Source organism: Mauremys mutica, chromosome 3, assembly GCF_020497125.1.
Source record: "Mauremys mutica isolate MM-2020 ecotype Southern chromosome 3, ASM2049712v1, whole genome shotgun sequence".
Taxonomy (NCBI): Eukaryota; Metazoa; Chordata; order Testudines; family Geoemydidae; genus Mauremys; species Mauremys mutica.
This window is the reverse complement of record NC_059074.1, coordinates 135261961-135277267: the sequence shown is the minus strand read 5'-3', so window position 1 is coordinate 135277267 and position 15307 is coordinate 135261961. Positions and strand designations below refer to the sequence as shown.

Sequence of the window (15307 nt, the reverse complement as noted above, 5' to 3'; positions counted from 1 at the left end):
GGAAGTAGAGTGAACCAAGGGGGCAGGTTTTCATCAAGGAGAAACAAACAGAACTTTCACACTGTAGCCTGGCCAGTCATGAAACTGGTTTTCAAAGCTTCTCTGATGCACAGTGCTCTTCTAACCGCCCTGGTGTCTGGCTGCACGTAATCAGCGGCCAAGCCATTTGCCTCAACCTCCCACCCCGCCATAAACGTCTCCCCCTTACTCACAGATATTGTGGAGCACACAGCAAGCAGTAATAACAATGGGAATATTGGTTTCGCTGACGTCTAATCAAGTCAGTAAACTGCACCAGCAATCTTTTAAACGTCCAAAGGCACATTCTACCAACATTATGCACTTGCTCAGCCTATAGTTGAACTGCTCCTTACTACTGTCCAGGCTTCATGAGCCATGGGAGCAAGGGGTAGGCTGGGGTAGATGCTGCCAACTGGGAGAGCAGCCTGATGCAGAAGCCTCCAGCTGGCATGATATTCCAGGCAGGACTGAATCCCCATTAGACGAAACTTAAAGAAGAGAATGACCTGGAGTCATTCCCATTTTTGTCCAGGCACCCCCGACCGACCTCACCAAGCTCGGCCAGGAGCACTCACAGGACGACGATGACTGCTAGCAGTCGTATTGCACCATCTGCCATCCGCAAGGCAAGGCAAGGGGATGCTGCTGTGTAGCAATGCAGTACTGCGTCTGCCAGCAGCACCCAAGAGATATATGGTGACAGTGAGCTGAGTGGGCTCCATGCTTGCCGTGGTATGTCTTCTGCATGGCAACTCAGGAAAAAAAGGCGAGGAACAATTTTTTGCCGTTGCTTTCACGGAGGAGGGAGGAAAGGAGAGAGAGGGGCCTGACAACATGTACCCAGAACCACCTGCGACAATGTTTTTGCCCCATCAGGCATTGGGATCTCAACCCAGAATTCCAATGGGCAGCAGAGACTGCGGGAACTGTGGGATAGCTACCACAGTGCAATGCTCCGAAAGTCGATGCTAGCCTCGGTACTGTGGACACACACCACTGACTTAATGCGCTTAGTGGGGACACACACAATCGACTGTATCAAATCGATTTCTAAAAATCAACTTCTATTAAATCGACCTCATTTCGTAGTGTAGACATATCCTTAGTGAAGAAATCCTCCCCCACACAGAAGTAACCAAGGCATCACCCTCATCTGAGAGTTCCAGCAGTCTCTGAGTGGGCTATTGTTGCTGCTTGTACTTGTTGTGTTGTTGCTTCTGTACCAAGAGCTGCTGCAGCTACTACAGTGGTTGACATTGTTTCCCCAGCCATTTCAGCAGGGCCTTTCTATCTATTTCTGTCTTCAGGCTGTAGTAACTGTTTGTATGTATTCTCCACCAAGTGTAAGCTGGTGGGCACAACGTATTATTTAAACACAAAAACTTGAACAACACAGAACAACGTGATTCCCCTGACCAACACCAGCTGCAGTCTCCAAAGATCTTTCCCTAGCCTTGCTCAGCTACAAAGAGGACACGCCCCTTCCTTCAAGCCCCTGCAGAGTCCTGTGATAGGCTGGTAGCTGTTAACCTTTTCGTGGCTGTTCCACCCTTTCACACCAACACTTTGGGAATTACTAGAATGGTTCTAGCATAGCAACAACAGCAGTCTGGAAAGGCAGCTTGCTAGTGAAGGCTGTCAGGAGATGTTTGTCTTGAACTAAAGAGAAAAACCATCTCCAATTTAGTGAGGGATTTGCAATGCACTGCTTATGAAAATGGAGTAGTCATGAGTATTAGCAGAAAGTTCTTGTTCACAAATATGACTGGATTTCTTCCGCCTACAAAAATTATAAATACATTTTGAAGCACTTGAAATAAGTTCTAAATTATTGTTCACAGAGAATTCTTACACTTAAGTTTGGTAACATTAGGCATCCTAAGAAAATATATTCATTGATTCATTTTATTAAATTCCTTTTGATGCAGATGCTAATCCTGCTCTGTTTGAATTCTTGAGATGATTTAAATTATTTTCTTCTTCCAATTATTTGATATATTGTAATAATTGATTTGTTCATGCATCTGATACTGATTGTAGAAATATATTTCTAACTTGTTAATTCGTGGGTGTTTGCTATAGATATATTATTTGTTCATATCATTTATCTTAGTGTTGTACTACATTACATTATTTTAAAATGTAATACAAACACGTGGCAATAACAAACATGTAAAAATGCAAAAGCTTAGGAAGTTGTGTGCAAATACTGATGCAAGAATCACCACATTAGGTCCCATTGTTACGACTGCCTTGCATAGTAAGCAGGGGGGCCGTTGTCCAGGCTTGCTGGAGGAAGGCAGTAGTGCTTTATGGGGCTGGGGGGGAAACAAGGTCAGAAACTGCTACAAAAAGGTGGTGTTGGTCAGCTTTGCAGCACTGATTCACCCCCTTAGAATGTAAGGGTGGGAGGCTTTAAAGGTGCAAGCTCTGGCGCTGGAAACCCCTTTCTCCACGCAGCAGGCAAGGTAGCAAGTTGTGTGCAAACACTGATGCAATAATCACCACATTAGGTCCCACTGTTACTTGAACAAATAAAAAACTGATTTCAAGCTTCTGAATTGCCAAAAAGCACTTGTCTTTTTTAACTAGAGGCGTTTATCCATGTTAGTATTCTGTACTTCCACAGTCTAAGATTGTCTTTTTCAGTTCGGCCTCTCTAAGGGTATGTCTACACTACAAGACTATTTCGAATCAACTTAAGTCGAATTTGTGGAATCGACCTTATGAAGTCGAATTTGTGTATCCACACTAAAAACACTAATTCGACTGTGTGAGTCCACAGTAACGGGGCCAGTGTCGAATTTGGAAGCGGTGCACTGTGGGAAGCTATCCCACAGTTCCCGCACTCCCCGCTGCCCATTGGAATTCTGGGATTTCCCCCCAATGCATGCTGGGGGAAAAATGTGTCGAGGGTGGTTTTGGGTAACTGTCATCATTGAACCGTCAATCACGCCCTCCCTCCCTCCCCGAAAGCGCCTGCGGGCAATCTGTTCGTGCACTTTTCTGCTCAGTGACAGCGCGGGCGCCACAGCACTGCGAGCACGGAGCCCACGGCAGTTATGGCCGTTGTCAACTCCTCGCACTTTATCGTCCACCTCTTCCACAGTCAGCTGCTGAGAAATCGGGCTACTTTTCAATGGTGCTGCGAGCACTGGTGGACCATGGGGGATGTTTTACCAACATCAACGTCGGGTGGCCGGACAAGGTTCATGACGCGCGTGTTTTCAGGAACTCTCGTCTGTTTAGACGCCTGCAGGAAGGTAGTTTCTTCCCGGACCACAAAATAACTCTTGGGGATGTGCAGCTGCCTATAGTGATCCTCGGGGACCCAGCCTACCCACTAATGCCCTGGCTCGTGAAGCTCTGTGCAGGCGCCTTGCACAGCGACAAGGAACTCTTCAAGTACCAGCGAGTAGCGTGACCTGTGACTGTTCAGTTTCTTTACAGAGAAGCTGAACCTGCCCCTGTTTCTTTACCAAGTTACTGCTGACTAGCATCTGCAGTTACATACCCCATCCACCCCGCTTCCCCCACTTCCAACACACATTTAAAAATAAAACAGATGGTCCACTGTGACTTTACAAAGATTTCTTTATTGATGACTTTGCGTTAAAGGGTTGAAACTGGCATGCAGACTGTGCTGGGTAGGGTGTGCGGTGATGTAAAGACCGCCTCTAAACTCGAGGAATGACAGGCTCCTGCTCCCAGAGCGGTCCGCAGTGCCGGACTGGTTGTTTCAACGGAGCCTGCCATCCCTCCTTTTTGGGACTCTGTGTGCGGGGGCTATGTGGCCTTGCGGCACGGGAGGACGGATACAGATTCCTCTGCTGCGTGGCTCTGTGGTCCAGGACAGGGACCGTTGCATGAGATCTGTAACCCCCCTCCCCCGCTACAAAGTCACGTACCCCCCCCACACACACACACAGAACCTGCAAACCACCTCCCATACCGACCAGGGTGCCTACTGACTGCACTGTGTGTGTGACCTGCTGCTGATCCTGCCCCCGTCTCTGTACCCTGCTAAAGGTGACTGTCCTATGCAATACCCTACCCCCTTCCCCACCCACCCCTTCAAACGCAGCATTGTGTAAAAAAGCATGAGGGAAACAGTAATTAACAGCAAAGTATTTTTAATAATTAACCAGACAGTCAGGGGATGAAACTGGGATTGGGGCTACGGTGAGTCAGGAAGGGAAGGGTATGAGAGCTTTTGTGTACTTGAGCACTCTGCTGGGGTGCAGTGACAGTTTTCACGGCCCCTGGCGCCCCTCCTTCTGGTTACTTTGGGTGACGGGAGGTATGGGACTTTGTGGCGGGGGAGGGCGGTTGCAGATACACTGCGGGGGGGGCTCTGTCCTGCAGCGGTCCTGCAGAACATCAACAAGGCGCCGGAGCGTGTCCGTTTGCTCCCTCATTAGTCCAAGCAGCGTTTGAGTCGCCTGCTTGTCTTCCTCACGCCACCTCTCCTCCCGTTCGCTGTGTGTCTCCCTCCACTGGCTCTGCTGGTCCGCCTCGGCTCGGGAGCACCCCATAAATTCAGCGATCATCTCGTCCCATGTCTTTCTCTTTCGCCGCCTAATCTTTGCCAGCCTCTGTGAGGGGGATGCTGTGGCAGGTCTGGAGACAGTCGAAGCTGTGTGATGGGAAAGAGGGAGTGAATTCCTTGCAAAGATACATTTTTGCGAACAATGAACACAGTCTAGTCTGTGTCTGTGAACAACACCATGCACAGCACCTATCTCGTCCGCACTCCTGCAGCAGGCAATCCGGAAAGCATAAACTCTGCCCCTGTTCTACCCCATCGCAGTGTCCCCCGACCCTTGCACTTCTGGGTTGAGATCCCAGTGCCTGATGGTGCACCGGTTCTGGGTAAATGTAGTCAGTCATTCCTTCCTCCGGGAAAGCAATGCCAGACAATCATTTCGAGCCCGTTTTCCCTTGATTGCCCTGGCATACGCCATAGCGTGGCAACCATGGAGCCTGTTTTGTCTTTTGTCACTGTCACCGTATGTGTACTAGATGCCGCGGACAGAGGCGATTCAGCAGCGCTACACAGCAGCATTCATTTGCTTTTGCATGACAGCAGAGATGGTTATCAGCCATACTGCACCATCTACCACGCCAATGTAAATTGGCAAGGTGATGACGGGTAGCTGTCCTATTGCACTACACCTTCTGCTGCTGTCATAAGTGCCCCTGGCCGAGATCGGCCGGGGGCGCAAAAGACAAAACTGGGAATGACTCCCCGAGTCAATCCCTCCTTTATGGTATCTAAAAATAGAAACAGTCCCGCCTAGAATATGGGGCAACTATACTAGGGTTTTAGTGTATCAGAGAACTACAGAGCACAGCCGCTCTGTGTCAGATCCCACAGGAATGACGAGCTGCATGCCATTCACAGGGGGTGCCCCTGCAACAACCCTACCTGTTGCTTCCCTCCTCCTCCAGCCTTCCTGGGCTACCGTTGTAGTGTCCCCCCATTTGTATGCTGAAGTAATAAGGAATGCAGGAATAAGAAACAGTGACTTGTTAGGGAAATGGAATGAGGGTAAGGCAGCCTCCAGCTGCTATGATAGTCCAGGCATTACAGAATCTTTTCTTTACACATGAAGGGCGGGGGCTGATGGAGCTCAGCCCCCTGTTGCTATGATGAAGACGGTTAGCAGGCCGTCTACCTATGGGCTGATGATGAGGACAGGTAGCAGTCCTATTGCACTACATCATCTACCGCAAGGCTGATGATGAGGACGGGTACCAGTCGTATTGCACCATCAGTCACCCATGAGGCGGGGGAGGGGGGGCGAGGATGCTACCGTAGCGTGCCGCAGCATCGCATCTACCAGCAGCATTCAGTACACATAGGGTGACATTTACAAGAGTCAAGAGACGATTTCTTTCCCTTTTCCTTCTTGGGGTGGGGGGTGGCTGTACATTGACGAGCTATGCCCTGAACCACCGCGGACCCTGTGTTTGACCCTAGAAGCATCTGGACCTCAGCCAAGAATGCAAATGATTTTCGGACACAGCGGGAACTGGGGGATAGCTTGCATCCTCAGCCCCCCCTCCCTCCTTCCCTCCGTGAGCGTCCATTTGATTCTTTGGCTTCCCGTTACGCTTGTCACGCAGCAGCGTGCTGACTCTCTGCTACGCCATCTGTCCGGAGATTTTTTTAAAATACTTTGGACCGGGCGTAACATTACAGTAATTTTCCTAATTAGATGCAGGAGTCGCCGAGCAAGATCGCCCTGAGGAGGGTCACTGAAGGAGATAGAGAGCGCATGCTGCGTGAAAGCCAGCACAAACCAGGGCCCTATGCAGCCGTGCTCGGGGAGGCAATGCTCCCTGAGTACCTCATGAAAGCCTGGCATGGAAAGGTGTGCTACTACGGAGCACCCAATAAGGCAGCTCTCCCCAGGAACCTCCTGCGGAGGCTTTACGATTACCTCCAGGAGAGCTTCGTGGAGATCTCCCAGGAGGATTTCTGTTCTATCCCCATATATATATAGAGACCTCCTTTTCACATACTTCAGATTCCTGTTATATTAAGAATAAAAGTTTACATGTTTAAAGCACTTACCGAGTGATCCTTCCCCTGATTCAGGGTCCGGGTTAACGGCCGGGGAGGGTTCGTAGGGGCTCTCCGTGAGAGTGATGAAGAGATCCTGGCTGTCAGGGAAACCAGCGTTGTAAGCGCTGTCGCCTGCCTCGTCCTCCACAAACCCTTCCTCATCTTCCCCGTCCGCGAACATCGCCAAGGAACTGGCCGTCGACACTGTCCCATCGTCAGAGTCCACGGTCACTGGTGGGGCAGTGGTGGCAGGCTCCATAGCGTCCATTTGCCGCTTTTATTTTTTGGTAGCCTTGTCTGGGGTCCTTGATTTTCACGCAGCGCTGCGTTGCATCCCGGCTGTATCCTCTGTCTCTCATGGCTTTGGAGACCTTCTCGTAGGTCTTTGCATTCCGTTTTTTGGAGCGCAGCTCCGAAAGCACAGAGTCCTCGCCCCACACACCGATCAGATCCAAGAGTTCCCGGTCAGTCTATGCTGGGTCCCTCTTTCTATTCAGAGATTACATGAACTCCTCTGCTGGAGAGCTCTGCATCGCTGCCGGTGCTGCTGAGCTCGCCCCGATGTCCAACCACGAAATGAGATTCTAACTGTCCAGACAGGAAAAGGAATTCAAATTTTCCCGGGACTTTTCCTGTGTGGCTGGTCAGAGCATCCAAGCTCGGACTGCTGTCCAGAGCGTCAACAGAGTGGTGCAGTGTGGGATAGCTCCCGGAGCTACTAAGTTCGATTTGCATCCACACCTAGCCTAATTCGACATAGCCATGTCGAATTTAGCGCTACTCCCCTCGTCGGGGTGGAGTACCGAATTCGAACTAAAGAGCCCTCTAGGTCGAATTAAATGGCTTCCTGGTGTGGACGGGTGCGCGGTTAATTCAAATTAACGCTGCTAAATTCGAATTAAAGTCCTAGTGTAGACCAGGCCTAAGACTTTACTACAGACTTTAAGCATAGGAAGTTTTTGTCTCTCTCCTGTGGACAAGAGGTGGAACACTCCAACAAAAATACAATTTGAAAGAGTGGCTGTGTCAGGTTCTGATGTCCAGAAACAGATAAAAGCAGTACACCTCTACCTCAATATAATGCAATCCTTGGGAGCCAAAAAATCTCACCGCCTTATAGCTGAGACTGCGTTATATCGGGTTTGGTCTGGTATGGCGTACCGGCAAGAGCTGGTACGCCATGCCGGACTGGACCGGCTTCCCCAGCAGTGATTTAAAGGGTCCAGTGCTCCAGCCACTGCGGGGAGCACTGGGCCCTTTAAATTGCCACCGGCGCTCCATCAGCAGAGCTTGGATTGGGATTTAAAGGGCCCGGGGCTCCCCTCAGTGGCCAGAGCCCCAGGCCCTTTAAATCACCGCCCCAGCAAGGCTGTCAGAGCCCCGGTGGGGATTTAAAGGGCCTGGAGCTCCAGCTGCTGTGGGGAGCCGTGGGCTCTTTAAATCACCGCTGGAGCTCTGGCGGTGATTTAAAGGGCCCGTGGCTTCACACGAAATTTGGATATAATGCGGTAAAGCAGCGGGGCTCGGGTGGCGCTTTAAAGGGCCCGTGCTTTACTGCATTATATCCGAATTCGTGTTATATCGGGTCGCGTTCTATCAGGGTAGAGGTGTATTATAAAGAGGACAGGTCTCAACTGAACATGGGTAACTATGGTAGAAAAAAATAAATTTACATTTGTCCCTACAAATATAGGGCATTATAACACTCAGTGCATTGTTTTGTTAATTCAAAATGTGTATTAATAAATGTATTCTGTAAAGTATCATCTTAACATGATATATATGGAAAGGGAACGGAAAGTTTAAATTAAAATATTCAGAACTTTCTTTAACAAATATAAAATTGTTATAGAGAATAAAGACATGGCTAGAACATAGCTGAGGTGGAATGGAAGCTACAACTATGGTTAACATCATTCACTTACTCTATCAAGTTGCATGCTAACAATGTGAAAAGCAGGATCTCAGTCCCCACCCCAATCCAAAGAACATTCCTTGGCAACTAACAAGTCAAGTTTTTGTTTAGAATGAACTGAAACACATAAATTGTAATCAGTGTTACAAGGCACTCTGGGACCATCAGGTATTGCCCCATATAGGTCATTCCTATATCAATTGTATATTATTTTGAATTCTATAGACAGCATGATGTTGTGTGAAGAATATAGAGGCTAGGAAAGCAAGGGAGTGAAAGATGGATTGTGGTAGATGGGAAACTGGAAAGGAGGAGATAGTGAGAGGAGGCATACGTATAGGGGAAAGTGGAAGTAGCATGGAAAAAGGAGGAGGTAGTTGTGTGCTGGGCTGCACATGAGGGTAAGAGGAAACTGGAGGGTGCTCCAGGGAAAGTCAGAGCAGGACGATGCCTTCCTGGTAATACTTTAGGGTGACCAGACATCAAAAAATTGGGACAGGGGGGTGGGCAGTAATGGGAGACTATATAAGAAAAAGACCCAAAAATCAGGACTGTCCCTATAAAATCGGGACATCTGGTCACCCTATAATACATACGCAGACAGTTTAAACAGGTTCAGAGGACTCATCATATGATTTAATATAAACCAGCTCATCAGAGAGGATTGCTGTCTAAGAAAAGGCTGCAATTATCACACTATGATTTGGTAGTGGTATGATGCATGCTGGGATAATCTCCACATTGTGAAGGACCCCATGCCACGTTATCTGTAATGATACAGCCCTTAATTACATGATCACATGCTATTCCCCGCCTCCCCCCAATAACTGGACATTTTCCCCAGTGTGATTAACTTTATTACAGTTATAAAGCAAGAGCTCTGCATAGTTATATCTCCACCCTACTGAGATCACACTTGTGACATTGTCAGCACACCAACTTCTAAAGGACGCTAAAGTTCAGAATTCTTCACACTCCATTCATTAAATCAGAATACAAAGAACTGAATTCACTAGTATGCTCCACTCCAGTGAAGTAAAGCAACCACAAACCCATCTTAACTGGACAATTTTAGTTTGAACAATTCTAACAGAATCTTCCAAAATTGAGCCAGATGAACAACTCTCCTCAAAAGGACATAATCATAAATACAGGTCTTTTTCTGTGCACACCACTTTGTATTTTTAAAGGCTAACATAATAGAATTGTATCTTAATATCAGTGTTGAATGTGCATGATTCAACCTACTTAGACTTGAAAGTATGTTTTACTTCAATATTTCTAGATAGTGCCTGTACAATATGCATACTAAAAATTCACATAATTAAGTTTTACTCTTGGAATTTTACCCTTTATCATCATCCCCTTCCTGTAATTTTTGTGGCATTTCTTTGACATTGACATTCTATCAGATGTCAATGAATAAAAAGCTAAAGTATGACTTGTGTTTTCAAGTGACATTTTAATGGATTTCCTAAGCTTTTTTAAAAAGAGAGTCAGACTGGATGCGTAATACTTACAAGTGTATCATAATGCAGCATTTTATTAAAATTGACATATTTCAGCCCACTCAAAAATCTGGGGGTGTTTAAAAGTTAATGAGAGAAAAAGAAGAGACTTTTGTATGGGAAAAAAAATATGATTTTTAAAACATTTAAAATGTGCCCCCTCTGAAAACTTGAGATTATCCCTTTGACTATGTCTGTGCCCTTTGACTATGTCCATTGTACAGCTTCCCCAAGCCGGTGCTAAAAGCTACAGAATTGACCAACCTCACACAGTAAATAGGAGAAATTCCCATTAGTCTTGAATCTGTCATCCTTTGTTAGTAGAGGATAGTTACATATTCCCAAACTACATTAAAAGATACAGTTATGGCATTCAGCAGCCCATAAACAGATATGAAACAGTTGACGATTACTGAATTCTGCATCAGTATTGGTTTGAATTACTGACCTCAAACAATTGTTTGTGAGAAATATTAAAGAAAGAAAGAGAGGGAACTGACAAAAATGTAGATACATAAATGGGCATAAAACAAATCCACTGATCTGAATGCCTGCGAATTTTACATATGGATCAGAATTAAATGGCTTGGACAGTATCTCACATATATTGGTGGCCCGGGTATAGGAGGAGGAGAAATGGTTGTAAATTTAAAAGAAGAAATAAACTATTTTAAAAACCTAATGCATTTTATTTCTGTTTTATTTAACAATGATCATTATTATTCAAATGTATAATTGATCAAACACCTGCATTCTAGAAAATAATCCTTCCCATGTGAAAATGCTGTTTGCTGTTCACAATATCAATTTTCAAATTAAAATTCTAACTATTTAATGTGTGATGAAGTTTTGGGCATCACATTTCTTTATTTTGCTGAGATGTTTAAAGAACATTAATAGGAGAGAATATTCTGATCTGTTTATTCTTTTCTTCAGTTCCTTCTGTCAATCAAAACTGGATCCTGATGTCTAAACTGTAAATACTCCCATACATTTTGTGTTTATTTCATGACACAAGCCTTAACAGTGCTTTCTCAATTGTGCTTGCAATTAGTTATTACCCGCAGAGGCACAGATGTGTACCTCAGAGGTTGTGGAAGGAGGCATTATAACCAAAGAAACACTGGAGTGAGGGTGAACAGGACTTGCTGCACCTGTAGGAAAAATTAGTAGGCTCTCCTGACATATTCCTCCTGCTGATGTTTGTCAAGGCCATGCCCAGATACAAGTCAGCTCAGAAGGAATGTATTACAGGCCCATGAGCACAAAGCAAAATTACAGCTGCTTTCTCCATGGGCATTCGTCTTGCATCCGACGAAGAGGGTATTCACCCACGAAAGCTCATGCTGCAAAACGTCTGCTAGTCTATAAGGTGCCACAGGATTCTTTGTTGCTTTTACAGATCCAGACTAACACGGCTACCCCTCTGATTCAGGGGAAAGACACTCCAGACTTCCCTCCTCTAAAGAGCTCATTCTGGGACAGCTATGATTTGACCATACTTAAGTTTGTTACTGAAGAGCAAGATATCTGTAAACTTTGGGTTAATTTTTCCCCTACTGCTAAATCTGAGGCCTGACAACTCTATTTCACAGCAAAACATGACACTAATTTAACAAGTTCTGAGTTGCAAACTAAGTGTAATGAATTCATTTTCAGCAATTAAGTGCAGATGCCCTATGGTCTCTCCCCAAGCTCTTCCACAGTCTATCGTTAAAATGGTCTGATTTTGGTCTAAAATTTGATAATCACAAAATTAACATCAAGTCAGAGGTCATCTCCCAATGTGACTTTTCCAGCAGGTTGTTGGGCTATTCCTGAAGCAGCCCAAGAAGGAGACTGACTAGGAGAGTCACAATCGCCTTCTATTCATCCCACTGCTCCTGGGAAGGAGTAAATTGTGCCACGTCTATACTAGCTGGAGCATATGTTCCCCAATGGGCCACTATAATTAGACAGATTCCAGATTTTTCCTAGTTATGACTCCTTTCCACACACCTACATGAAGTGGTGGGGGATGTAAAATATGAGGAACTGATTTCCCCCTGCTGCCAGGAAGCAGTAATAGTCAACACAAGCACAAGAGAACATGTTACACCCCCACTGCTCTCTTCAGGCAGCACACAAAATGGGCCACAGTCTTGCCTTTCAGTAACAGTAATAATGATAAATGCTCCTCTTTAACAGATTATCAAAACGTTTGACCTGAGGCCTCCAAAGATTCTAAAACTTGGGTTGCCTCTCAAATAATAGCTTAAAAACCACTACTAACTGTTACCAGGCAGACTTTAAACTCTGCATTCATAACAATTGGTACAAGCTTACTGAACACTGGGATTAAAAATAAAGGAAGTAGCTCTCAAGAAATTGGATGGTATAAACTTTAGAAACTCAAAGATTAAAATGCCTCAATAAGCAGAGTACTTTAACTAATCAAGACACATGAAGTATTCCCTAGGCTGAAGCCTACCTACAGGTGTACCTTCTACTAAACTAAATGGAATTTCTGCCCATGTAAGGAATACAGGATCAGACCACAGGACCCTTTTCTCTGTCTAGAGTGGCAAAAAGGGGCAAGAGCAGAGATGAGGATCTCAAATTAGAGTGTAACTTTTTCAAAGCCCACAAGCTAGCTTCCCTTCCACCCAAATCATCATCATCATTTATCTGAAGCTTTTGAGCATAAACAGGATTTCACTGTTTTTCCTGCCATGTTTGAGGATTCTATGGTCACAGTACTCTTTTTCACAATGTTTTTTCTAATTGGGAGAGAGAAAGCCATTGTCAGAGGACCCAAACTATAGCCACCAGATCTAGCCACCAAAAATCCCCAACGCCAGATTACACACAAAAAAAATACCCGATTTCAGGTGCTTGATTGTTGTTTATGACCCTGAGTGTACAATGGAAGAAATTATACAATGTCTAAGGAAAATTCCCACAGAAATATTAATAAAATGGTTAAAATTTGTAACAAAACGCAAACATTGTAAAGGGTAACTAACAAAGTACTAATTTTGGAAAACTAAAATTTTCAGTGATATTAGGTTGCAACTGCAAACACAAATTGAGTCACAGCACATTTTAAAGTGTTGACCCACCATCAACCTCAGCCTAGACCAATCCACACAAGCGGTCCATTTCCTAGACACTACTGTGCTAATAAACGATGGTCACATAAATACCACCCTATACCGGAAACCCACTGACCGCTATACTTACTTACATGCCTCCAGCTTCCATCCCGGACACACCACACGATCCATTGTCTACAGCCAAGCTCTAAGATACAACCGTATTTGCTCCAATCCCTCGGACAGAGATAAACACCTACAAGATCTCTATCAAGCATTCTTAAACCTACAATACCCACCTGCTGAAGTGAAAAAACAGATTGACAGAGCCAGAAGAGTACCCAGAAGCCACCTACTACAGGACAGGCCTAAAAAAGAAAATAACAGAACACCACTAGCCATCACCTACAGCCCCCAACTAAAACCTCTCCAGCGCATCATCAAAGATTTACAACCTATCCTTAAAGATGATCCCTCACTCTCACAGATCTTGGGAGACAGGCCAGTCCTTGCTTATAGACAGCCTCCCAACCTGAAGCAAATACTCACCAGCAACCGCACACCATACAACATAAACACTAACCCAGGAACCTATCCTTGCAATAAAGCCCGATGCCAGCTCTGTCCACATATCCATTCAAGTGACACCATCACAGGACCTAATCACATCAGACACACCATCAGGGGCTCGTACACCTGCACATCTACCAACGTGATATATGCCATCATGTGCCAGCAATGCCCCTCTGCCATGTACATTGGCCAAACCGGACAGTCTCTACGCAAAAGAATAAATGGACACAAATCTGACATCAGGAATCATAACATTCAAAAACCAGTGGGAGAACACTTCAACCTTCCTAACCACTCAGTGACAGACTTGAAGGTGGCAATTTTGCAACAACAAAACTTCAAAAACAGACTCCAAAGAGAGACTGCTGAACTTGAATTAATATGCAAACTAGATACCATTAACTGTGGTCTAAATAAAGACTGGGAATGGTTGGGTCATTACACCAATTGAATCTATTTCCCTATGTTAAGTTCTCCTCACACCTTCTATGGGCCATCTTAATTATCACTTCAAAAAGTTTTTTTTCCTCCTGCTAACGATAGCTCATCTCAATTGATTAGACTCTGCCTGTTGGTATGCATACTTCCACCTTTTCATGTTCTCTGTATGTATAAATATCTCCTGTCTGTGTGTTCCATTCTATGCATCCGAAGAAGTGAGCTTTAGCTCACGAAAGCTCATGCTACAATAAATTTGTTAGTCTTTAAGGTGCCACAAGTACTCCTGTTTTTTTTACAAAAAAAATGTACACTTCCCTAATTTGAAGTACTTACAAAAATTTTTAAATGAAAATGCTGAATACATAATTTCAGCTATCCTAAATGTAGATTAGATTTACAGATAAATCGTTTAATTCAATAAAACTGATTTCTTCATTTAATTTAAAAGAAACAATCATGTAACTGCCTCTCATTTCACCCCATGAACTAAAAACAGTGAAAGAACTACTGAAGTTCCCAGAAAAATTGTTAGAGACACCTGGAGATTTTTCAAAATTGGGTAAGCAGAGTAACAAAACCACGCAGCAGCACTACCCAAGGCAAATAAAGTAATATAGCTTTTTGGAGTTAATTCTATTATTCTGAATTTTCTTATTTATAGTGAAAAAGTAGGAAAATAGGAGGGATTCAGCTAAGTCATGTAGTGGGAGAAGTATAAATGCCACAAGGAATGGTCAAATGTCATTCAGTTCATAGAAAGCCTAAGGTGCAGCACTGAGTCTGGGCTAACTAAAAGCTTGAACACAGAAGCAGGTAATAGAAGAGGCCCATAGGAATAAAAACACAATTGGATAGTAGGTAGCAGCTTCACTTCATTTCTCTATTTTTTCCCTAAATGTATTTGAATGTTCATTAAAAGAGAAATCAAACATTGCCAGGCACATTAATGCTGCATTTGTTTTGTACCTTGGAAGACCGAAAACAAAACGCTGTAGATTTCACGTCAGCTTTCTCTTTGTCCGTAAGAAGAAGACTCTTGTCATCCATGAGGCTTAAATATTTCCCTGTTGTTATATGTCTTAGTCTGAATAGCTGTCCCCATCTAATGTGGCTTCCACTCCACCTAATAAGGCAAGTTCAAAGGAGGATTCTTAAACAAAATGTTTACAATTTAATGTTCTAGACCACACATATTTAAAGAATC

General features: G+C 44.7%; 1 protein-coding gene across 1 annotated transcript in view; it reads right to left on the bottom strand.

The window, feature by feature from the left end:
* RYR2 (ryanodine receptor 2) overlaps window positions 1-15307 on the bottom strand; it is a gene marked incomplete at its 5' end in the record, with an annotated part of 534914 nt that overhangs the window by 373335 nt on the left and 146272 nt on the right. The window contains one exon of the mRNA XM_045010317.1: window positions 15070-15226. Within this exon, the coding sequence (XP_044866252.1) occupies window positions 15070-15226 (157 nt within the window). The remainder of the gene's footprint in view (window positions 1-15069; window positions 15227-15307) is intronic.